The 25,649-nt window shown below is 41.3% G+C and overlaps 4 protein-coding genes across 5 annotated transcripts; 1 reads left to right on the top strand and 3 right to left on the bottom strand.

The window, feature by feature from the left end:
• Positions 1-978: 978 nt before the first annotated feature.
• On the top strand, positions 979-1,719 carry LOC137940779 (classical arabinogalactan protein 9-like). The gene has a single exon (XM_068785905.1). It carries the CDS (start codon positions 979-981, stop codon positions 1,717-1,719), a length of 741 nt encoding a protein of 246 aa, XP_068642006.1.
• A 1,388-nt stretch (positions 1,720-3,107) lies between these two features.
• Positions 3,108-4,576, bottom strand: LOC137940157 (fasciclin-like arabinogalactan protein 1). Its single transcript, XM_068785091.1, has one exon. The coding sequence runs from the start codon at positions 4,472-4,474 to the stop codon at positions 3,245-3,247; it is 1,230 nt and encodes a 409-aa protein (XP_068641192.1). The 5' UTR covers positions 4,475-4,576; the 3' UTR covers positions 3,108-3,244.
• Positions 4,577-5,717: 1,141 nt separating this feature from the next.
• LOC137941090 (thiohydroximate-O-sulfate sulfur/sulfate-lyase (nitrile-forming) NSP5) lies at positions 5,718-7,624 on the bottom strand. Its single transcript, XM_068786343.1, has 2 exons — positions 7,313-7,624; positions 5,718-6,864 (listed from the first exon to the last, which is right to left on the bottom strand). Exons 1-2 carry the CDS (start codon positions 7,340-7,342, stop codon positions 5,920-5,922), a joined length of 975 nt encoding a protein of 324 aa, XP_068642444.1. The 5' UTR covers positions 7,343-7,624; the 3' UTR covers positions 5,718-5,919.
• A 1,802-nt stretch (positions 7,625-9,426) lies between these two features.
• Positions 9,427-24,794, bottom strand: LOC137940414 (nudix hydrolase 10-like). 2 transcript variants are annotated; one of them, XM_068785467.1, is made up of 9 exons: positions 24,619-24,794; positions 17,938-18,164; positions 16,692-16,778; positions 11,368-11,505; positions 11,101-11,178; positions 10,918-10,968; positions 10,780-10,814; positions 10,576-10,684; positions 9,427-9,791 (listed from the first exon to the last, which is right to left on the bottom strand). In XM_068785467.1, exons 2-9 carry the CDS (start codon positions 18,121-18,123, stop codon positions 9,576-9,578), a joined length of 900 nt encoding a protein of 299 aa, XP_068641568.1. In that variant the 5' UTR covers positions 18,124-18,164; positions 24,619-24,794; the 3' UTR covers positions 9,427-9,575. The 2 variants fall into 2 exon arrangements, with proteins under 2 accessions (XP_068641568.1, XP_068641569.1); XM_068785468.1 differs by having other exon boundaries at positions 16,713-16,778.
• Between the last annotated feature and the right edge of the window lie 855 nt (positions 24,795-25,649).

Raw genomic sequence — 25,649 nt, 5'->3', positions numbered from 1 at the left:
CGCACGTGGACGAAAAATGACTCACCAGTCACGACTCACGACACGCACTCTCATAAATCTAATATGCAGAAGAAACACACCTTAGAGCCGTCGATTTCGATGGTGGACCCCACTTTATAAAACATCGATTGGTTGATATCCAGGCTCGGCCCGATTCATAGGTTAATAAGCAAGTTGAGGCAGAAAGGCGGAAATTCGGGTCGGGTGGAGTGGGTAAAAGATGGAGCCAGCCCCGTAGGTGCAGCCGATACTTGATACTGGTGGAGATTGCGTGTTTAACGAACCTCCCTGTGTCGGACACGACGCTGGTTAATACGTGGCAGACTTTGTATAATGCTGACGTGTATATTAAACCCAACTTTGTGGAAGAGGAGAGAGAAATTATTATGTCTCCTTTTTATCATTTTTACTTAAAATGCATAAGAGAGATTAATCTTAGCCGTTAGATTGATTTCCTCTGCCTTGTGATTTGTGAACTTTAGGGGCAGCTCCGCGTCCAGTTCAGAGATTCCGTGAAGAAGAGGACGACAAAGCCCGTATGCATGAACTGCAACGCCCCGGAACAATCGCCTGCCCCCACCGTCTAGATGTAGCCACGTAGCCACCTCGAACAACTCCGTGAGTACGAATCCAGAGACATCTGGAGGACCGTACGGTCAACGAGGCAGACGACGGTCTAATCGGGTCCTCCTGTCCCCTCGGGGACAAGTGACAACGGCATCATCACCGGCTGTATCCCGTAACCACGGCCTCTGCTTCAACGGTCACGTTACCTATTTGATTGCCCAACGTTCTAGCCTTGGACACCAGGAAGTGAGAAGTGATTACCTCTCTATAAAACCTCCTCACAACCATCGTTTCTCGCATTCGCTCGTCAGTTCCGCGCCGAAAAACCGCTCTGAAAATCGCCGGGGCACGTCTCTTGGAAATTTCTTTCTGTCTTCCGTGTTTATTTGCTGTATCTTAGATTTTTTAACAATGTATCGGTTGCTCGTCTTGGCTCTGTTGCTGTTGACCACGTTAGATTCCGGCAAAGGACAGTCTCCTGCTCCGGCGCCGACCAAGACTACATTATCTCCTCCTCCGTCCGCGTCGCCTTCTCTGGCGCCGACCAAGGCTACATTATCACCTCCTCCGTCTGCGTCGCCTTCTCAGGCGCCGACCAAGGCTACATTATCACCTCCTCCGGCCAAGTCTCCTGCTAGTTCTATTTCACCTCCGCCTTCTCAAGCACCTTCAAAAACTCCTGCTTCTTCTCCTCCCCAGGCGTCGTCCAAGTCTCCGGTGTCGTCTCCACCGCAAGCACCGTTAAAGTCTCCCATTTCTTCTCCTCCTCCAGCAAGCACGTCGTCTCCTAAAATATCTCCGGCGCCCTCACCACCAGCCGTTACCGTCTCGCCAAAGGCCTCCCCGGTACCGTCTCCGCCTACTTCTGTCGCTCCGACTCCGTCTTCACAGATTCCGGCCGCTCCTCTTGCATCCCCCCCTGTCGCTACGATTCCGGGCGCCCCAAACCCTGCTCTTTCTGGTTCCCCGGCCGAGGTTCCAAGTTCGGGCGTCCAGAGTCCACCAAGTCCACCTCCTTCGTTTTCAGCGACTGAAAACTCCCCGGGTCCGGCTGGATCGCCCAGTTCGCCTGAGGAGTCTGGATCGAACCCCTGTTACGAGATCGCATTTGCACTGAGCGGATTCGCCATATTGGCTGCTATTGCTCTTTGAGACTGATTTTTTTCTTTTGCTTTTCTCCTTGACGTTGTACTGAATCTGTTTATTTATGTTGTGTTAGGATAATTAAAAACTTATGATTCTTTCTACAGATTGTTCAACAGTTGAAATTTCTTCCTGGGATCGGATTATCAAGTCTTGTGAGAATCCTTAGTTTCTCACGTTGATCCTGGTTTCTCAGATCAGTCGTAGCGTGACATTTGATGTCATATGAAAGCATCGAAAGAAAACGATTTTACTTCATTTATTTGACAATTATTCTGGTGACGAGTAACAAATATCCATTTGGGTTTTCTTTTCTTTTTTATCTTCAAGGAGAAAAGTAGAGGAAGAAATTTTGAAAATACATGGGTCGAAATTGCCTGATAGAATTGTCAACCTTATCTTCGCGAGCTTACTCCCCATTGACTTCCACAGCTGCTTCTTCCTACTCGATCATCCTCCAGACACGAAAATGTAAAACAACAGAGCCGTGGAGGAGGAAGAGTAAGAAGAGCAAAAGGGAATCGACCATCCGAATGGGGGTGCAGAAACGATAGGCGGGTTCACTGGAACAATCCTGACGAAGAAAGCGAGGAGAAGAACGAGAATTTTGGGGAGTAAAGCTCCTCTCTCGTCTTCGGCTAGAAGTTTCCACATCAATCAATTCTCCTGTGTTTCGCCTCCCACAGACATTTTCCCCCGCCCCAAACTCGATATTTAAAAGAGTAGATTCCAGTTACAACGACCCTCACTCATAAACCCCCTTCAAATCAAAATTGAGTCAAAAGGACAGCTATCCATCTTTGCAATAAACGAAGGGTTTTTTAATACACAACCAACCCCACTGTCGGCAAAAATTTCAACCAACAACACAGATTACTTAGGGAGTAATTTGATGATGGCAGGTTCGTAAGAGTATAACAGCAGAGGAGAGAACCTCAAAGCCGCGTACTGTCGACTGTCGAAAGAATACCACCTGGACACAAAGTGGTATACGACGTTCTAAGCGACGAAGAAAGGCGCAAGTTCTACGACTGGACTCCGGCGCAGGAGCTAGCGAGTAGAGAAGCAGAGCGCATGAAGATGAAGTTCGAGGACCCTTACGAAGAAGACGTGATGAAGTGGGAATCCGTCCCGGACATGGTAGACCGCCCGGGTGGGAAGAATATGGAACTGAGTGATCAGGCCATGACTGCTCTCGTCAACTGGTCTGAGTTTGAACTTGTTCAAACTTCAAACTGCTGCTGATCGCTTTGGGAGCTGTCAACCATTGATTTTGGTAGTCCAATTTGCGTTCGAGAGTCCTTACTACATTCATTTGTCTGCTTCTGTTACAGGCTGTTTCCGCGATTTATATAGCAAGGAATTTATGGACATTTAAAAGCATTTGTCTACACGGGTAGAATCAAACAAATTAAGTATCACAAAATTACTAAATATAAACAACACATCCATTACCCTCCCCAAAAAAGGCGCTCTATTATTTCCCAACAATATCAACCAAGAAATAAACCAAAAAGGGCCAAAAAACTATATTCTACATCCACAACCACATCACAATTCCCAGAGCAACCGGCCACTCCCGGAAGTTCACCCTCATCGCACCTGAGTCGTCGTCGGCCACCGAATCATCCGACGGCGCATCTGCAGGCGCGTCCACAACATCTGGGGCCGGCGGTGACTTCGCCTTCGCCTTCGCCTTCTTGGCCCTCTTCGGTGACTCCGCCGGAGAGTCGGCCTCCGGAGCTGGCGCTGGCGCCGGTGACGGAGCCTCTGCTTTAAACAACTCTTTCGGCAGCAAAACCGTGTCCAATGTATATGCCACGAGCGGCTCGTCGTCTATGACGGTGCCGGTGATTTTGGCCGTGTTAATCTTAGTCTTGAGCGTCACGTCCTCCGCTTCGTTCTGCACGGTGAAATCGAACTTCTTGGCGCCGTCAGTGGCAAGTGTGTTCATCAACCCGTTGTTGGACTTGAGCATGGCCATCGACTGGTAAATCGGAACCCCGTGGAAAAGCAGCACGGAGGCCTTCCCTTCCGCCGTGAGGTTCTTGTACTTGGGTGCAAACTTTTTGATTGCTTCGTCTCCGGGGCAAAACACCGTCAAGCCCCCGGGAAGGTTGTCCTCGAACGTCTTCAATGCTCCGGAGGAAGCCAACAAGTCCGCAAAGTTCTTACAACCCTTTTTGCCCAAAATGGCGGTGAGGTTCTGCTCCACAGGAGAAGGAGTGGGAGCTTCGGCCTCAGGAGACGACAAAGGATGAGAGATTTGGATGACAGAAATATTGTAGGGTATCTCCTGCACTGATTTGACGAAACTCGCATCGAGAACACCATTGTTGTCCTCCGCACCGAAACCTACTTTCCCGCCCTTAAGATCGGTAATGTTGACGAAACCAGAGGATCCAGGTGCAGAGCCGGTAGCCTGGTACATAGTGGCGGAGAGAGCGGTGCCGTTGGTGATCTGGTGGAGCTTCTTGGCGCCGAAATAGTCAAGGAGTATGTGCAGAGAGAGAATGTTCTTGATAGTGGCGATCGGGAGGCCTTTAGCGAGGATAGCCGACATGGCGGAGTTGTCCAGCGCAAGAATCGTAATGGTTTCCTTCCGGTTGATCTCCGGCGCCAAATGGGTCGTCGTCAAGTAGTGATTGAACGTGGAAAACTCCGGGTGCTTGGCCAGTATGCGGGTGATGTTGTGCGCGCTGGCGGCGCTGCTTAGAAGCACCAAGGAGAGGAAGAGTGTAACGAGCGCCGCTGAGAGCTGCATTGTCGCTACCGCTCCGGCGCACCGAAACGAACAGGAAGAGAAAAGACGAAACGAGAAGCAGCAGAAGATGGAAGTTGATTGGGAGGACTGAGAGACTTGAAGCGTGGTGTAATGTAAGCAGAGATGTCTGCTGTGGTGAGTTGACGCCTAGCAAATGGTACTGGTCTTGGATATATTTACAAGACTGACATTCTCAGAGCTCTCGGGATTAGCTTTTCCATTCATTGTATCAGAATTTGGCCGTTGATCAGCCGTAAATTACGGAGAAGCCATTTGCGATTGGGGAATCCGAGTACGGCGACACGTCGGAGACTGAGCCGTGGAATCTTATGGGCTTTACGTAATTGCCTGTTTTCCACTCATCGAGAGAGTCATCAGGTAAACTCTCGTCTACGCCAAATCGAAATGTGAAGCCGGTAAATACGATGAAAAAGTGATGGCCTTTTCGTCATTTAAGTGAGTCGAAAAAAGACGAGATCCTTCCATGTCACGGGGATTCGGCATTTCTCATCGGCCATCAAGCCGGTAAGATATAAGAATGGAAAGAAAGACTTTAACGTGCGCATCTATAAAAGGCCCACCGCGGCCAGCCGTCGATCATGAAGAGAGATCATTCGGCGCACCTTAGAGATTAGCCACGATTATCGGCAAAATAAAGAGAACAGAACTTTGCAGGCCTCCTTTTAGGTAACGGTCACACGAAATAGACCAGCAGGGCCAAAAACATCAGGGGCATTTTCGTAGTTTACGCAAACATCGAGAGTGTTTGGAAGCTGAAAGCGAGGACCTCGGGCTTAGGTAACTCGGGTGAAGGTCGGTCGGTCCATACAGCTCGTCCGTGCTGGAGCGGAGGTTGGACAGCCTGGTGCCTCAAGATGCTCCGGATCCGGACACGCGTACGTCAGCAGATGCTTTCACCGACAACGGCTCTTCCATGTTTACCGTTGGGCTGGACGCACGATTGACTTAACGGCCGCGATCCCTCGGCGCTTCCTCTGGGCCCACACAAGCATAAAAATACTTTCCCTATTTTAAGTTAATTAAAAAAACATTTAATTACTGTCCACAGGGCTCTGAAAATCGACCGTAAAAAGGGACCACAGACACTGCCTAGGATTGAAACCCAGAAGGAGAGATTAGATTGGGAGGGTGGTGCAGTGAGGTCGCAGTCAATGTTCAGTAATTTTAAGTATAGGGTATTTTAGTGATTTATCATTGGAAACGGTGTCTTACATAATTATAATTAAGCTTAACACAAAACTTTATTTTTATAACTAAACAGACACAGTCAAACTGAAGGGCTACCCAAAGTTAACCATCAAGCACCAACTCCAATTTAAAAGAGAATGGACGTCACCTCAGCTACTGGACCCAGCTTCCACACGTTTTTACGGCCCAAATCCCTCGATCCACCACTTCACACGGCCCAGCACCACAGCACAATCTCACAAAGACGGAGTGAAAATATAAATGTCATCGAGCCTATCATTAGTTGGCGAGTTCCCGCCGTAGACCAGCAGCCCCTCCTCCTTGCCTCGCCGCGCCGCCGAGAAAGCGCACCACCCTCTCGGCCCTGGATGACTACCCGATTCCACCTCCTCCCCCCATTTCCTCCAGTCGCCCGTCTGCGTATCCAGTGCGTATACCTCACCCCCAAATTTTCCGGCTCCGAGATGCCCCTGGTCGCTCGGGTCGATCTCCCCTCCGTATATAAACACGTATTTCCCGATCCCCGCCGTAGAGAATACGCTCCGTGGGCTGGGCTTCTCCCCTGTTGTTTCCACCTGGCTCCATTTCCCGCTGCTTGGATCAAAGCAATGAACGTCGTCCACCTCCTCGCCGGCGAACCCATACACGACCCAGATCCTCCCGTCGATGACTGCTAATCCAGGTCCACCTCGACCCCGGCAGGCCGCCCCGGCTGCGGCATACTGTAGCCACTCCCCATCGATCACGTCGTACGCCCAGAGATCGTTCAGTCGGCCGGAGACACCGCAACCGCCGAATATGTATACACGCCGGTCGTCGGATGCGATGGAGTGGTAGCTTCGATGAGGTGGACCCACTTCGCCGGAGGAGACTAAGGCCCATTTGTTGGTTCGCGTGTCGAAGGCGTAGAGTTCGTTGAGCTCCTTGTGGTCTCCGTCCCTGCCGCCGAAGACGTAGATAACCTCGCCCACGGCAGCCGTTGTGACGCCAAGGCGCGGGGGGGGCACGTCGCCGCTTGCGTCGGTGATAGACCAGGTAAGGTTCCCGAGGTCGAAAACGAGGAGCTTGTTATCGACGGGAACACGTGGGACGAGTTCGCCACCGAAGACGTATGCCTTGTTGCCTACTACGGTGATGGCGTGGGAGCTTCTTGCCCCTGGAACTGCACCTTTCTGTGAGAGCTGAAAACCACAAATTTGTTCTTAATAACAAGAAAATCAAAAGCGCTAAAAAAAAAAGAAATAGGATTTATAGAGTATTTGTCAGGATATTGTGAAAATTTTACAAACGAAAACTAGCAAAATTGTGTCCGGTCACAGATCAAAAATATTATGCCAATAGGAATTAGGCAATCAATATGTTAATTCCCTTCTCCTCTGCAACTCATATCGAGAACCAGTTGACTGGTGCAGTGTTTTCAATTGATTTAACTAGAATGGAGAGAACAGGGAAAATGGTTAGCTCCAGAGGAAAACCTCGTACAGCAAGTACCCGTTCACCCTTCAAAGTCGAAATTGAGGACAACATACCGAAGTTGTTTCAATTCATTCAAGGATTTCGAAAAGGGAAGAACAATATAAGCCATTAAAACCCACTTTCTTTATGTAAGGAAGGCAAAGAGAGACTGACCTTAACCCACTTTCCCTGTGAATAAGCCATTACACCTAAAAGCTTGCTGATACGAGTATTGAACCTTCAATCACAGTTTCCACCTGCTCTTGATGGGTTTTATAGGAAGACGGCTCGATGTCAAGTATTCAGTTTCCACCTGCTCTCGATGTCAACTACTCAGTTTCCACCTGCCTCGATGGGTTTTATAGGAAGGCGGGTCGATGTTAACTATTCAGTTTCCGCTTGCCCTCGATGGGTTTTGCAGAGGGCAAGATGACACGGACGCGAGCAGTTTCTCCTGAGCAACACTGTACCTCGAACTGTATTTAAAGATCCGCCAATGGGGTTTTGGAGGTTTTGTCATTGTTGATCTTTTTCTTTAATGCCGCAATTCGGACGTCAATTCGTGAATATCTGAAGGAACCTGGGTGCTTCCGTTCGTTCATGGCATGAAAGGAGCCGATTACTGCTACTACTTTGACGCTATTAGTTGTGCTCACGAAGATGATGCTCATTTATTTTTTAAATTCTTTTGTTGCTTTGTGAACGCAGACAACACTCAGTTATTAATAATAACAAGCGTAAGATCTTGTGCGGTTAACATCTGCTAATGCCAGTAGTTTTCGCCTTATCAGCTCACTTGTTGTCAGGCAATAATAGAATTAAGAATTGGGTAGCGAAAAATGAATTCCCGATAAAAAGCGAGACTTTAGTTATTCAAATTGATGAACACGACACTCGTCTGTCCTTATTGTCGTTGATGTAATCGTGTTGAAAGCTTTTCTGAAAACGATAAAATACGGCCAGCATCACGCTGCCTTCTTGCTCTGATTCTCAGTGAAAAAAACGATAGTCATACACAAAAGCAATTTGGCAGAAGCCAAACAGCCCTCACCAAACCACCCACATGTTCTTGGACCTCTTGTGCATCAAAATCATCAAAATCAAAGAATAATAAGCACAAACCAGCAGAAATATACAAAAATGGGCATGCACCAATATCCAAATGAAACACAAATTACTCAATAAATAACTCCGCTAAAAAATGGACTGCAAGGTGAAATTATTGCGCACAAGGAAATGCATGCTAATTGATACTATTACAGAAATTGTAGCCTTACAACTGTCCACAACATAAACCAGACAACACAAACATGTATACTAAACTCCCACTAGAACTTGATAACCATTTAGAGAATAGCATCCAAGAATAAAAAGAGAAAATAACAGCAGAAGGAGGTCAGTAGTCCATCGGAAAAGGGGTGAGCTGAAGCTGAATAGTTATTATAAGGAAGATAAGCAGAGGGATTTGGTGGAGGAAACTGGCAGCAGGACGTGGTTGTTGGGCAGTTGCTCTGAATTGGCCTGGGTGGTGGTGGAGCTCCTTCTGAGGGAGAGCCAAGAGATGGAGGAGGAATGCATGCAGGCTCACATCCAGAGCAATTCAGACAGGCAGGTGGAGTTGGGAGATTCATTCCCTGATTATCTTCAGTTTGTGCACAGACGCAACAGACCAAACCCCAGAGCACTGCGAGAACCATGACCTTTGCCAAAGCCATCTTCAGAGAGAAACAGACAACAACAGAGAGAGAAAAAGAGAGAGAGCAATTTGAAGGATATGAGAATTAGCCAGACTATATATGGAATTGACTCTACCTTCCATCAGAAATGAAGCCCAGTGGCTCAACCATCTCATTTGGATGTTCCACCTTTCTTCTGGATCCAGGACATTGAGCCATGCCAGCATGCATTTAGCCACGTCGCTCTCTACGTGTTGAATATGCCTTTTGGAGTTTTTGTTTCTTGTCAAAAAGCTAAGAATTGAATGACGGCTGGCTTTTAAGTGCTAGGTTTTCATGCACCTTTTGCCATTCATGCACATCAACAACTGGAACAGGTAATGTTCCAGTTTAAATATGGAGTTACTGAGAGTTAGTTTTAATCTCCTGTCCTAATTTGGTAATACAGAATTGCAAGTGCAGTCTTCATGGTTTAGAATTGTGAGTAGAGGAAATACTTAAGGTAGAAGAAATACACAATGAACATTTACTTGTAAATCATAAGGCATTATAATTGGTAAAAAACAAAAGTACTATGTAAAAAAAAATCTGATCTTAACATAGAAACCATGTAATACTCATTAATGCTTTCATGCCCTTCGACTTTAAGAAATGAATACAATACTTTCCTTTAGTACTGATGTGTTCAGTGTACATATTAGAAGGTATCAAATCAAAGATAAAGGAAACAATCACACTTATCACATAAAACATTGATAGTTCTAAGACTCTTTACCAGAACTAGATTGCCGGTTCAGATCTTTAGTATTTGAATACAAGTAGTAGCTCTTGCCTCCAGAGAAGGTTGATTTTGTAGGCACTGGTGAAAATCCATTATACCCTTTCCTTATCTTTGCTAAGCAAATTTCAAGTGTATTCTTGAGGAGCTCATGCTTGTTGATTAAGGGTTGTGCAGCATATTCCTCAATTGGCATCCACTGGATCAAATTGGCAATTACATAATCAATCACCCAAAAACTCTGATAATATTTAAATATGAAAATAAGGAAAAGACAAGCAGAAAATAATCTCTTTTGCATTTTTCTTATATTCAGTGAAGATCAATGTTAGCAAACCCGTGGGGTGACCAGGTCTGGTCCAACCCAGTTTGACCAGGTTTAGCCACTAGTTGAACCAGCAGTAACGAAAAAAATATATCAGGGGAACTTTCTTCCCCCAATCTTCAGCATACAGGGGGAGGGCCCCTGTCCACCGATGAAAGCCCTCCCTCCTCTCTATAAATTGGACTTACAAAGAGGAGAGGAAGGGGAGGGGGGTCAATGCCCTTTCCCCCCTTTTCAGGTGGTGGCAAGGAAGGAACTCTCCCTTCCCCAGCTATGTTGCGTGTAGCAAATTTTTCCCCTTCACGATGGTGAACCGGCTATGCAGCCAGGTTCCCCTTTTCCCCAAGTCTTACGAACCCAAAACCCAGACCAGAGTCCTGGTCCTATTAAACCTGATTCAACCGGCCACTCAGGTCCAGGTTTTATACCACTGTTGAACACAATTAAATAAAATTATCAATACAAGAATCCAAGATACAGGCTTCATCCAAATTCTATGTTTACGAAACATATATTCATGAGGGAGAAGAAACAATAGACATAACAGACATGCAAATATTTCAAAGCACTTTCACTTGTAATAATGGTGAATCTCTCATGCTCCCATTATCCTCGACTTGAGAATGGTAATCTAGAACGCAGTAAAGCAAGAATGTACCTGAGCAGCTTCAATTTCTAAATCTTGCTTCTGAATGTCAAAGGAGAGCGGCCTCAGCATGCATACAAAAAATAAATCTGACTTCTGGAAAAAGGATTTGTGGGTCTGTCTGCAAGTTCAATCGTTATCAAAAAGATGAATTCGAAAAAGAGTAACAATCACTAAGCATTATATACATTTTCCAAGATTAAGCATATCATGTACCCGAATGCAAGCACTTCTGTAAACTCCGTGTCAATCTGGGATTTCATAAAGCTTCATAAGACCTTCTAATCATAAAAAAACATAATGATTTTTCATTTGAATGCATGTGAAGCAGAAAAAAGATCAGATAGTACGTACTCCAGTCTCTTCCTTGACTTCCCTTATGGCCCCTGCAAATATGTCTTCCCCCTGGGATAAGAAGAAGCTGCATAGTGAGAGAAGGAAGATAACCTGTTTAAAATGTCGAAAAGACAACCAACACCTCACAAACAATGAAATTTGCAGATCTTATGCTTGTACATTGTTGAAAGACAGCTCTACCTCATCAATGACCCCTGTAGGAAACTTCCATATGCCAGTGCCCCTGAACCTGCCACTCTTCTCCTGGACAACCAACACCTACCAAACAATGAAATTTGCAGATCCAAAAGTAATGAGCATTAAAACTGGGTAGACATTGGAAACACAAGATGTCTAAAATGGTACAAGTATTTTCAGGAGTGAATAATATTTAAAGATGAGAGAACAAGTAGTAGTTCAAAGTGCAAGAACAATTATCAGGGCAAGGAATAACCAGATCGAATGTACCTCTCTCTTTTCATTCATCACAAATGCACCAATACCCACTCTATGTGTAGCATTTATAGGAATGCTATTAACTGTATCAGGGAGCCAACAGACAAGCATCAAGTAGTTTGGTTCAGCATGGTGATACCAAAAGCCTTCCTGGCAAATAAATGTGAGTTAGGATAAATCATTGGGTAAAATATCTACGGTAAAATAGTATGAACAAAAACAGCAGATGAAGTAGATACAGTTCACATAAAGTGAGCAATATGATAGTCAAGATTCAAAGGAAAATGGTATCTACAGAATTAAATATCTAATTTGTGCACTGGTGAGACGAGGGGCAACCAGCCGAGTCCAGACGGCACGCTGATACAATGCATTTTGCAACTTTCGAAGTTTGGTTTTATGGATCAATCCAAGCCACCAACTAGGCAGATATTCAGTCGCAGAATTCCCAAATAGTATTTAAGTTCTTAAATATATCAAACACGTCACTACAAAAACAAAAAGCGGGTTTTCAAAATTAAAGTAGAGTTACACAGGCTGCTCAATTCCAGGTTCTGTCAAAGCCAAAACACCTAGGCAACCAAGAAATGCCCTGCAAAAGAATGGCCTGTGAAAATTTTACTTGTCCTTCCTCAAAAGGGAGTTTCTTAGGTAGAAGCAAGTCGTATACAGAGAAGTTAACAGTCAAAACAAACCTCTCAACTTATTCTAGGTAGATAGTCTTTTCTCCCTCTCCTTTTTTTTTCTCTTTCTTTTAAAAAGTGGTAAGTTTTCCCTTTGGTACATCTTGGTCTATCCAATCACCAAAAGGGCCACTAACAGTGTATAGAAATGGAAAAGACAAGTTCATTATGGGGGAACACAACAAAATCATAACAAATCTATTGAGTGGAAAAGAGTCCCACATCAAGAAATGTTAGGAAAAATTAAAGGATTATAAGGTTGAACAATTAACTTTCTAAGTGGTTAGTCATTTTGGGATGGATCCGAGCAGGCTGTGTGGATTGACCTAGCCAAGGTTGTGCTCTCAGGTTTATTTGTGTGTTGTTGGGCTCTATGAAATAGGAGTTCGTGTGTTGTGGCTCCATGATGTGAAAGTGTGTATCGATGCACCGCTGGGAGTTTGTGCCCACATCTCAGGCCCGTTATGGATAAGCCTAAACGTGAAGGGGAGTGTTGGGTAGGAAAAAGTCACACATTAAGAAATGTTAGAAAAAATTAATAGGTTATAATGTTAAGCAATAGGCCTCCTTAGTATTCATTTAGGGATGGAACTGAACTCAACCCAATAGTAGAAGGTATAATTAGGTTTTAATTATTTTTCAGGAAAGTATTTTCTACTTAGAAACTGAATTCCTAGGGTTTATCGGTTGCATGGACATGGATGTAATTTTTAATATTGTTAAAGATAAATTTGGGAGAGGGGTCTATAAACCCTAATCTCTCCCATCTTTTTTCTTCCAACAAAATTCAACATGGTATCAAAACAATGGTCTTGACATGGAGAAGGAGAAGAAGGGGAAGAAGAAGAGAAAAAAAAGAAGCAAAGTTCTTTTCCTTGAGTTTCTGTTCCTGCACCCATTTTTTCCTTGGAGTTTGCATTATCCACCAAACTTTTCACATTATAAATCATATATTTCTGGAAAGATCTTCTAGTCTAGTTTCTAACACGAAGAATTCTGGCTATTAGAGTTTCCTAAAAAAAAAAAATCGACATAAAAAGCAACAAAGGTCAAACAAGAAGGTTTCAAGCTGGCAATGAAAAGCTTCAATTTGCAGGATGATTTGTGCCATAAAAAACAAAAGTTTATATAAAGAATAATATCTCAAAATAAAAAAATTTGGATCTATTTTCTAACCCAATAAACCATTTCTCAATTCGAGTTTTCTAAAGAGAGATATTTGTTGAATTTCTGGAAAAGAGAAATATTTCACTGATTTGTTTTAATTTGAGTACATGAGCCTCTATTTAATAATAGAGGAAACAAGTAGAATCCAATTATAATTAACTACCCCTGTCCTAGTTGCACCCAAAGTTAAACAATAAAAGGTAAGTCCTAGAACAATTGAACAACTAAATATAATTAGAAAGCTAACATAACTAAAACACCTTTAACTAAGACTTTTCTATGAGACTTCTTTCCATGAGACTCTTCTTAGACTCCACCATATTAATTCTGACTCTGTGAGACTTAGACTTCTTACTATGAGAGTCACATAAGACTCTTCCATACCTGCTCTTCAACAATATCAATATTGGAAGAATCAAAAGTCATACTGGAAGTTTGTTGCATGTGGAAATCCAAATTTAAGCTCGATTTTTCCTTTTTTTTTTTTGGAGTTGCTATTTTTGTTTTGCTTAAGTCTCTTATTTGTTTTCAAACTCTAGTACAAGTCTCTACCAACATGAGTCCTTTTTGAAGGAGTTTCTTTTTCTTCAAAGCTTCCTAATTAAATTTGGATATTAGTTTTCTTTTTGTTTCAAGAAAGTTTCTTGTTTTCATACCTATAGCAATGTCTAAGCATGGTAGTCTATTGCTTGGAAACACCTTTAAGTTTCTTCCTCTAGTTCAATCAAGTTGTCATTTGTCCTTTTTTTATTTGCTTGTGCATACCTCTTTAACAAGGATAGTACTTTATGAATTCTAGCAGAATGTTTCAAATTGTTTCATCCCATGATTAACTTCAATTTATGTTTGGTCTTGCAAGTTTTCAAAAAATTTCCCCCTTTTCTTTTGTCAAAACTAGCCATTCTCATTAATCTATAGATTTGACGAGCACCCCTTCATATTTTTTTTCAATTTAGAAAATCGATTTGGAAATATGAGTGTTGCATTGTGCACCTCTTTCTATCTGAAGTTTTTACATTTAAAGAGTCAATTTTGGAAATAATATGTGTGGTATTGTGCGCCTCCTTCTGTGTAAAGTCTAAGTGTTACCACTTTTATTTAAATATTTACGTTCCTCTAGTATTTGTTCAATTTCCAATTATTTTTCATCACTTTAGAGTAATAGTCATAGACCCAGTACTTGCAAAGATCAAGAGAATATTGAACATCCAACTTGAGTTAAATCTTTTTTCCATGCCTTAAAAGGTGAGTAGTCTTTTTATTTTTTACCCAAGTGGTTTTTCTAAGTAATCCTTAAAAGGTGAGTAGTCTTTTTCCATGCCCTAAAACTGGGCATCTTTTCTGCCTTTGAAATTCAGTGGAGTTTTTTCCTCAAATTTGAACCGTTTTTTGACTGGTGTATGGAGTTTGTGCTAGGAGTGATTGTTCTTCTCCCATATTTTTTTTTGTCCAAGTTGGATCTCTATGTGGGAGAAGTAGATGAAGTACAAAGAATGAAATATTTGATAGAAGCTACTATAAAAAAAAATTTAGGTGACCAACAATGAAGAATTCCACAAGTTGTGGTTAAGAACATCCAAGTAAGAGGAAGAATAGAAGATGAAGAATTTGCAGCAAACATTAAAGGTTGAAGACCACATAGACCTGAGTTCCTTGGACTTTGAGACTTATTATGTAACAAGTTGAAGCTATATGCTCCGGCTTGAGGAGTATTAGAAGTTTTAAGTTTTTTCTTAAATTTCATGAAAGTGTTTTCTACTTAGATATTGAATTTTATCTGATGCAAAGGCAGAAGAGGTAGTCAAGCTGCTGTTGATGTTAGAATCAATATATTTGAGCAGTCAGGTAGAAATTTGTATCATATGGAGCAAGACTACTTCAAGTACCTTTTCAGCTGCTACCTACTCTCCGTCTTCACCCTTCTCTCCATCTTACTCTAGAAGCAGAGCATGTCTGGAGTCCGGTGAGGCTTCAAAGGGTGTTGCATTTTGCCAGAACAGCCACCCATGAAAAAACTTTCACTAGAGACCAGCTGGCCAAAAGAAGGCAGACAATTCTAGACAGCCTGTGTGAACTCTGAGAAGAAGTAGATGAATGAATAAGCATATCATGTTCTCTTGAACTGCTATTTCTGTAGAGCAGGTTGGGGCAGTTGTCTGTAAGTTCAGTGTCCACCTTTGCTTTCCCATGACCTTCTCAAAGTTCATAAAGCAATGCTGCTCTTGGCATCTCGCATAGTATGGAAACTTTTCAATAAGTTTGACACCCACCTTTACTTTCCCAAGACCTTCTCAGGATTCATTAGGCAATGTTGCTCTTAGCATTTCCAAAAGTAAGGAAAAGTTTTATGCAGGAGTTCTATGGAACCTGTGGTGGAAGGAAACAAACGCACGTTTCAGTAGTCATCTACCTCTCTGAGGCATATTGTTGAGATGAATTTTCATGCACGCTCCTTTGGGTCTCCTCCCTCAAACAAATGTACCACTTTCCCAGCACTATGCTCAAGAACTACTGGAAGAAAACTTAAACTTTCATGAGCATACTCCCCCAAGCTTTGTCGAGGCAGCTCTCCCTCCCCTCCAAAAAAGATGGATAAAGTTGAACCTTGATGGCTCCTCTATGAGGAACTCAGTAGCAGCAAAAGTTGGAGGTAGCATAAAAAATCAGTGGTGATGTCCTACTCTTATTCTAGGGACCTATCAGTCATTGTGACTTGACAGAAGCAGAAGCCCTAGGCACATCTTCAAATTAGGAAGTTTGCTCAAAATTTCTCAGGCCCTCTGGTTGTTGAAGGAGATTCAGCAAGCATGGTCAGCTGGGAGGCCAAGAAATCTTCTCCTCTCCACCCTTAGTTAATATATATATATATATATATATATATATATATATAGAGAGAGAGAGAGAGAGAGAGAGAGAGAGAGAGAGAGAGAGAGAGAGAGAAAAGAGAGAGAAATTTGTCTGCCTCTTGGAGGGTCGTTTGGAGTGATGTTGCTCAGTTTACAAATAGTCTTGCAGATTGTTTAGATGAGGGATCTCCCAAACCTATCTGGCAGTAGGGAACACCTGTCTTCAGTGAACTAGGGATTTTGCCCCCTTGTAGAATGCCCCATACATCAATTATTAGAAATTACCAATAAAAGCATATCACCATTTTCATATGAATAAAAAAAGAAATTTGGAAGCTTCTCACAGTTTGAAAAGAAGAAGTAAAATATCCAATTCAAATTTTTTGGAAATGCATGATATCAAAATTCAACCAGCAAATTAGTGATTAGAAAACTTGAGCATCTATACATGGAGTGGAGTTAACAAACATCGAGACCATGACTTAGTTTGGGCAACAGGGAAGACACAGCACAGCAAAAGTCATTTGAAGCAGTCAAAAATCATACAAGCAATGCGTCTCGACAAGCCTCATTCACCAAAGATAGCAAACAGCAATTGGATGACTACATCAACATCAGCTTCATATAGTGTAAAATTTACTTTGTGAATGAAGGAATGAACCTGGACTGCAGGATGAACAAGGTTTGCCTGTTCAATTGGCAGTTTGATCCAAAAGCCTTTTTTCCCCTGAAAATACATATCAACAAGGTTGACATACAAATAAAGAATGCTTCGAAAGGTCGAAAGCTAGACTGCACAGAAATGGAATTCAAGACAGATAACAGTGGAATATATGTTACAGAAAACATCTGCAATGAGAGTCCCATCTTTTAACCCTAAGAAACAGATTTTATGGATTCAATGAAAGAACTAGATTGATGGAAATAAGTGGTGCAGACTTTAAGGGTTTGTCTTTTTGTCTATTATTATTATATAGTCCTTCTTTTCAGTGTAAGATATATTTTCCACCTACATTTTCTTCAGTACTTTTATATTTTAAAAATTACATACTGGATCAAGACTCCGATGATGAATCAAATCCACTCAACATGCTTGTTCTTCAAGTCAAGATGGTTTTACACACTACAAGTACATGTATACTATCACAGATACGAAACAATCTGCTCCACGACTTATTTTAAGAACAAATAGACATTCTAGTTAAGAAGATAGATAGGCCTATAGAAACAAGACATTTGTTATTTTTTAATTTTTTATTTTTTATTTTTTTGGAGAAGGTGAAGTTCTTGAGCTTTTACTACTTCGAAGATAACCAAATTACATGATGGAAGAGAGGTAATGCTCAAGTATCATTAGAAATAGGAAAAGAATTCCCAACTAACATAGAGCTCCTGGATGCTCCCTCTTTGGCTTTGGAATTGAAGATAGCAGATACTATTGGCAGATCTCAAAGTATACTAGCATTGCAGATTGAGGTGGAAACAAATATCTACTATACGTGTGATATTGTAAACTAGCATGCATTTAATCACCAATCATCTGCATATCTCAAGTCAAGATTCCAGGTATCCAGCCTACACAACCAGCTTATAGTTCATAAATGTTCTCTTTTTTTAAAAAAATGGTGATATCTTTTTATTAATTCAGCAAAAAGTTCCCCATAGTTGACAAATGCTCCCCTTCCATCCAAAAATAAAATAAACAAAAAAATCTACACCAAACTATAACTATCAATTGACACTTAACAACAGATAAAAACATATGTCCAGTTATTTTGCCAGTCTCTTCATCAACGACCATTTACTGCAAGAATAAAAGCTCTTTTCTGGGCGGTGTAAAAGAAATTGCAGTAGTAAATTAAACAACCTGCAGTCAGATGGCTTACTTGTCGCCTCCAGTTGGACATTGATGCTCTCAGTGAGAAAACAAAAGCTGCAGAATCCATAGGCTCCTTGATTTCAACAATGACACCTTCATATGCATCCTCAATTGTTGTAAGCAATTGAAAATTCTGTTTGTTATCGGATGAACCTGCTGCAACAGGCAATGATGGACTCGGTAGTGTTGACATGAATCTGATGTGAGAGGAACTCGCAGCTCTAACCTTCAGAACTATAACAAACCACATGTAAAACCAATTATTTTATTGAACTGTTCTGACTAAGGGATTTGATGAATTCTAAGGAAAAATAAAACTGACTAAAACAAAGGAAAAAAAAGCTACAAAATGAAGCAGGAAATCAACAAATAAAAATTAGCGTAGGAACCAATATTCAGGTAAAATATTTAGTGGGTACTGTTGAGATTTCTTCCCTTATACAAAATATACTCTTTCCTTCTTCTGAATATCCTGTAATCTCTGTATTCTTGTAATCCATGTAATCACTCTCAAACTTACCATGTGTAGATTATTACAATTTGTAAAATGGCTATTTAAGCCAGACGATATGAATAGCAATACAACACGAATTGAAATCTAATTTTTGATTTGGTATCAAAGCAGGAGAATCCTTCTCCTTCTCCTTCCAGTTGCTGAAGAACAGATCAACAACTCTCTATTTTCTAATTTGTAGTTGTTATGAACAGCATTGTTCAGCAGTTCTCCCATATTCATCTCGATCGTCACCGTGATAAGCACCGTCGTCACCCTACTCCGGCGGAACTTCCGAAAGACGCCGACGACTGCAGCCGAGCCACTGCTCGGCCTTTCAACAACCTGCTTCAATGGTCCTGACGGAGAAGAAGAAGGTACCGTAGCTTTCTTCTTTCCTCTTAGTCGTCGCTGTAAACAGAAGCGTCGTCACCCGAACTCCAGCGGAACTTCTGAAAATCGCCAACAAACTACAGTCGAGCCACTGCTCGGCCTTCCAGCGACCTGCACCAACGTCCTGATGGAGAAGAAGAAGGTGCGCTTGCGATTTAATTTTTTGATCTTAACTTGGGTATTGTTTCTTAATTTTTCTGCCGAGCAATCCGGACACGGACCGGACCAAAATCCAAACCGGGTCAACCCAGCGGCAGGAAACAGACCAGACCAGTTCCCGGACCGGACCAGAATCAGAGACCCAAAACCAGGTCAACCCAGTGGCAGGAAACAGACCGGACCAGTTCTCGATCGGACCAGAATCAGGGACCTAAACCGGGTCAACCCAGCGGCAGGAAACGAACCAGACCAGTTCTTTGGGTGTTTTATTTTATTCTGATCACCATTGATCTTCTTGCATCATGTCAAAAGAATCAACACCAATTATTCATGTTCAATCCGAAAACTCTGGTTTTTTACAACCAGCGTCATTCTTATGGAAGTTAACTACAATGTATGGTCCCAGATCATGGAGATGCAAATTGCAGGACATGAGAAACTTGAATATATTATGGAAAAAACACCAATCCCACAAGAAACTGATGCTTCCTATATGAAGTGGTATGCTGAAAATCAAAAGGTCAAGGGGTGGTTACTAACCTCTATATAACCGAATATTATGAAGCGATATATTCGACTACACACAGCACATGAAATTTGGAATGCTTTGGCCAGAGCTTTCTACAATGGGTCAGATGAATCACAACTTTTTTCATTGAATTAGAAAGTTTTCTCTACCAAACAAACCGGTCACCCTCTATCAACGTATTATGGTGATCTTGTGGAAATTTTCCAAGAACTTGATCATCGTGACAGGATTATAATGAAAGATCCTGATGATGGTATCGCCTATAGAAAATCTGTTGAAAGATTACGTGTACACATTTTCTTAAATGGATTGGATGCAGAATTCGAACAAATCCGAGGTGAGATTCTCATAAAGGACCCGATATTGGATCTTGAAAAAGCCTATGCTTACGTATGTCGTGACTTTGTTCGCAGAACCACTTTAAATGGTGAAGATGATCGTGTTAAGTCATCTGCAATGGTGGCACGTCGAGCTAAGCCTAAAACAGCTCGACCGACTGGTCCTACCAGTGATCAAAATCGGGCATCAGGATCTCAAAATTGCAACTATGAGATTGGAACAGCAAAATCATAGCGTATTTGTACTAACTATGGTGAGACTGGGCATACAAAGTCACGATGCTATGAACTTATTGGGTATCCAGAATGGTGGGATCCTACCAAAGCACCTCGCAAACGGAACTCCAAACCAAATAATCATGCTTCAGTTGTAGTAGCAGAACCCTCTACCTCTAACACGACTGAGGATGCATCAGTTTTAATTGCTACATCTGTTAAGGTTTTTAATACTTCCACTCCTAGTAGAAATAGTGAATGGATAATTGATTCTGGTGCTACTGATCATATGACCTTTGACAAGCATCATATTCAATTTATGAAACCATTTGAACAGTATATTGTATCCACAGCAAATGGCACTCCCTCTAATGTTATTGGAGAAGGTTCCATCACCTTCACTGAAAATCTAAGTCTTGGTTCTGTATTAATTGTTCCAACCCTCAATCATAATTTATTATCAGTGGCTCAAATTGTTAGAGCTAGGTGGTTTCGTCCACATGGTGGTTTCGTCCACCACTGATGGGTTAGGTACTTGGCTTTCCGCACTTAACAGACCGGTCTTTTGAGTTGTATTGGCTAGGCAATTGACATGGTATCAAAGTTGGACACCACATTCCGCGTTTGAATCCCGGGTGAAGCGGTAGAGAACGGGAACGGTGGGTGTCAGAGCTAGGTGGTTTCATCCACCTGTGGTTCCGCCCACCACTGATGGGTTAAGTACTTGGCTTTCCGCACTTAACAGACCGGTCTTTTGAGTTGTATTGGCTAGGCGATTGACACAAATAACTCTCACTCTGCATTGTATTGTGATGTTTTGGCCTAACATTTGTGTTTTTAAGGACATTCGAACTCGGAAGACAATTGGTTATGGTACTAGAAGGGGAAAGCTCTATTACCTTGATTTGATGCCAGAGAGTTCTCATCAGTTAGCTCAAGCATTCTCCATGAATAAATCTGCAGATTCTGAAATTTGGTTATGGCATAAACGGTTGGGTCACTCATCCTTTGGTTATTTAAAGAAATTGTTTCCAAAACTCTTTTCTCGATTATCTGTTTCAGAACTTAAGTGTAATGTATGTGAATTGGTTAAAAGCCATCATGTTCCATTTCAAATAAGCATGAATAGGAGTCCAATATCTACTTTGATGTATGGGGTCCAGCAAATATAGCATCTCTTAGTGATAAACGGTTGTTTGTTTCCTTTATTAATGATCACATCTGTATGACTTGGATTTGCTTAATGAAATCAAAAAGTGAAGTTAGTTAATTGTTCAAACAATTTCACATAATGATAGCCACTCAGTACCATTCTACAATACAAACTCTCTGCAATGACAATGGTGGAGAATTTGTTAATCAAGGTTTGAAAAAATATCTAGATGATCATGGTATTACTCAGCAAACTACTCGTCTATACACAACTCAGCAAAATGGGGTTGCAGAGCGAAAGAACTGCTACCTTCTTGAGGTTGTTCGTGCTTCCTTGTTTGAAACTCATATGTCGGCTAGTTACCGAGGTGGAGCCATCACAACTGCAACTTATCTTATCAACTGAATACCCTCGAGTGCGTTACAATTTCCAACCCCCTTGGGTATTCTTCATGAAGCCGTAAGTTCACCTGCTATGCCGAATCTGCCACCTAGAGTTTTTGGGTTTGTAGCCTCTGTTCATCTTCATAAGTCATTGAGAAATAAATTGGAACCCTGAACTCTCAAGTGTATCTTTGTTGGTTATGCTCAACATCATAAAGTTACCCCTGTAATCATCCTCCCTCTCACAAATTGTATGTCACTCTTGATGTGGTATTTCACTAAGATAACATGTATTATTTTACTCCCGAGTCTTCAATTCAAGGGGAGAACATGATTGAATTACAAACTTTTAATCATCATTCAGACACCTTGGATACTACAAGTGGTAAGTATTTAGATTACAACAACGAACATCAAAATGATACAAATGAGCAAGATTCATAAGATGGAAACAGTCAAGACCAGATGGAAGTGGTTGACTTACCTATAGGAAAGACACCAGTCGAATGTAAGTGGGTATTTACCATTAAATATAAAGCCAATGACACCATTGAAAGGTTCAAAACAAGGCTTGTTGCCAAAGGATATAATCAAACGTACGGGATTGATTATATGGAGACATTTGCACCAGTGGCCTAGATCAATATTTTTCGAATTCTACTATCTCTGGCTATGAATCTTGACTGGCCTTATATCAGTTTGATGTTAAAAATGCATTTTTGTACAGAGATCTCCAAGAAGAAGTATATACGAAATTACCTCCTGGATGTATTATGCGAACCAAAGGATGCAAACAAGTATGTAAAATGAGGAAATCCCTATATGGTTTGAAACAGTCACCGAGGACGTGGTTTGGAAGGTTCACCAATTTTATGAAGTTTATCGGATACAAGCAAAGCAACTCAGATCATACTCTCCTCCTGAAATCTAACAAGGAAGCAATCACAACTCTTATTGTGTATGTTGATGATATGATGGTAATTGAGAATGATCCAGAAGAAAAGAAAGCATTGCAAAGTCATCTTGCCAAAGAATTTGAAATGAAACATTTTGGCTACTTAAAATACTTTCTTGGTATTGAAGTGTCAAGATCGAATAAAGAAAATTTTCTATCTCAACGAAAATATGTTTTGGATTTGTTGAAGGAAACTAGTATGACAACATGTGACCTAGTCAGTACTCCCATGGAAGAAAATCTGAAATTAGGAACACATTCAGTTCAAGTCCCTGATAACAAGGAACGTTATCAGAGACTAGTCTGGAGGTTAATGTATCTTGCATATACCAAACCAAATTTAGTTTACGTACGAAGTGTGGTTAGTCAATTTATGTACTCTCCAAGTGAAGAACATATGAATGCCGTCAACTGTATCTTGCGCTACTTTAAATCATCTCCAGGGAAAGGAATTTCATTTAAAAAGGGAGGCGACTTGAAAATTGAAGGTTATACCGATGTTGATTAGGCTTGGTCAATAGAGGATCGACGATCTACATCTGGATACTTTACATTTGTAAGTGGAAATTTGGTCACTTGGAGAAGTAAGAAACAAGAGTTAATGGTTAGAGCGTCAACTGAAGCCGAATACAGGGTAATGGCCAAGGTAATATGTGAATTATTATGGATCAAGAATTTGATACAAGAACTACACATTGAGCAAACAAGTCCTATGAAATTATACTGGGATAGTAAGGCATCATGTGATATTGCCCACAACCCTGTCCAACATGATAGAACTAAACACGTTGAGGTTGATAGGTACTTTATCAAGGAAAAGCTAGAAGCAAGAATCATTGAAGTCCCTCATGTTGGGTCTCAAGATCAGCTTGCCGATGTGCTAACCAAGGCAATGTCTTACTGAACTTTTAATAATTGTCTCGACAAGTAGGGCATGAGTGATATCTATGCACCAACTTGAGGGGGAGTGTTGAGATTTCTTCCCTTATACAAAATATACATTTTCCTTCTTTTGAATATCCTGTAATCCCTATAATCACTCTCAAACTTACCATTACAATCTATAAAATGGCTATTTAAGCATGTGAATAGCAATACAACACGAATTGAAATCTTATTTTTGACTGGTACATCAAATTAAAAAGAGAATACAACTTAATCCCAGTAGTTTCGGCTCCAAAAAATACACATGTCCAAGAGTGCAAATATAATTTCTGGGCGGTAAAGAACATAATTATCAGTAAAACATAATCCCAAAAGTTTTGGCTCCAAATAATACACATGCCTAGAAGTCTAAATATAATTTCAGGGCGGTGAAGAACATAATTTTCAGTTTGCAAACCCCTCTCATTAGTTTAAGGAGTCAACTATCTTTGAACCAGTAAAGGACTCGAATCAATTACCGTTCCATATTCTACTCTTTGGTGTTATACTTTATCGGAAGGAAGAACATGTTGAAATTATCTTTTGGCTGGACTTATATATCCATAACAGAATACAGAACTGAGTTAGTTTAGAAACAGCACAGACAAGAAAACATTTATTAATTAAACTTAATACTGCTTTCCTAGCGACCAACTAATCGAATTGCAATTAATAACGTCCTTTACATAAGAAATGGTTCGGCGGCGGACCGAATTCCCCCTCAAATATTTATTAATCCAAATCGAACAAGTACCTCTAGAGTCAACAAATCGCGGAGGGACGGAAAAGTGTCGCGAGTTCCCAAAAATAAAGTTCATTGAGAGTCTACGGAAGCTTTGTTTTGCAGAAAAAACTAAAATCTCCAGTTTTCAAAACATCGAGTTTTTAAAGAAGGAAAATGTTGAAGCAAAACCAAATCTTCCTCCGCATGCGATAAAATCAAGCAAACAAGTACCTCTAGCGACAAATGAGCGCGAGAGTACGTAGAGGTATGCGCAGGTTTCCACACAAAACAGAACTCGTTGAAAGTACACGAAATTGGTATGCAGAAAACAGAACATGCCGGTTTTGAAGACGACGGCCGAATGGCAAGAGACAGAGACCAAAATAACAGGTTCTGAGAGCGGGAAAAAGATGAAGCAAACCTTATAGCAGAGCTTCTTCCCGACTGAGCGGAGACAACGATTTTTTAATCGGACGCAGAACGGCTTTAGGTGGGGATCGGATGTCACGAAGGCCTCTCCATTTTAACCGGTGGCAGGAGAAAGATACCGATGACCCGCGCATTCCGTTGAAGCCGATCAACTTTCAACGACCAGTCTTTAGGATATTCGGAGGGGACCATTAGCCGCGGAAACAAGAGGTTTAAGAGAAAAGAGAACGCAGGTGGGAATTCTGTACGCATAACCCATTGCATGATTCAGTCATTCAATAACCATTCATCATGGGATTCATTTTTCAATGGTCCTGCACCGGGGGTGGCACAAAGCCAAATCGGTTCTCAAACCCTTTGAGCTTGGCTAAGAAAAAACTCGGCTTAATTTAGTTTTTACTTGAGTACGGCTCAAGTTCACACTTAAAATAAGGTTCATTAAGTATAGCGAGTCAAATTCAAGATTTTCCAAGTTTGATTTGTTAGTTCGTGAGCTAACTCATTAATATAAACAAAAATACTATTTACTCTATTATCATCAATTCTTTCTTTAGTTGGTTGATAGTTGCTCTTATTTACTTCAAATCTCAAAGATGATTGATCGTTTAACCCTTTTGGATTCCTCAACATCTAATATTATTATTTGCTAATAAAATACATACTATTAATGAAGGTGTTTGTTATTTTTTTTAATTATATTAAGCTGGTTATTAAACATTAATATGCTATATTACAAAGTTTTGGATTTTTTTATGATAATTTAAATTCAATGGTATTAAGTTTATCACAATATTTTTTATCTTGTTTTTGTAGTTTTAAATACACATTGGGGCTCAAACCTAACTCGAGTTCAAACTTGGTTAAAATTTACTCTACTATATACTAGTTCGAGTTTGGCTCTACTCGATGCCACCGTTACTCATGCAATAACAGTAGGCAAAAAGAAGTCAAGATTAGAGGAACGTTCGGTGAGAAAAAGGGGCAAGTCTAACCTTGACCCAGCTCATCTTTTTTAAATTTGGG

The sequence above is a fragment of the Aristolochia californica genome, unplaced genomic scaffold, assembly GCF_029961685.1.
Source record: "Aristolochia californica isolate CCGP_79_NKW_82.1479 unplaced genomic scaffold, dmAriCali1.0.hap1 SCAF_9, whole genome shotgun sequence".
Taxonomy (NCBI): Eukaryota; Viridiplantae; Streptophyta; class Magnoliopsida; order Piperales; family Aristolochiaceae; genus Aristolochia; species Aristolochia californica.
The sequence above is the reverse complement of the archived record's forward strand: the minus strand, read 5'-3'. Positions and strand labels throughout refer to the sequence as shown.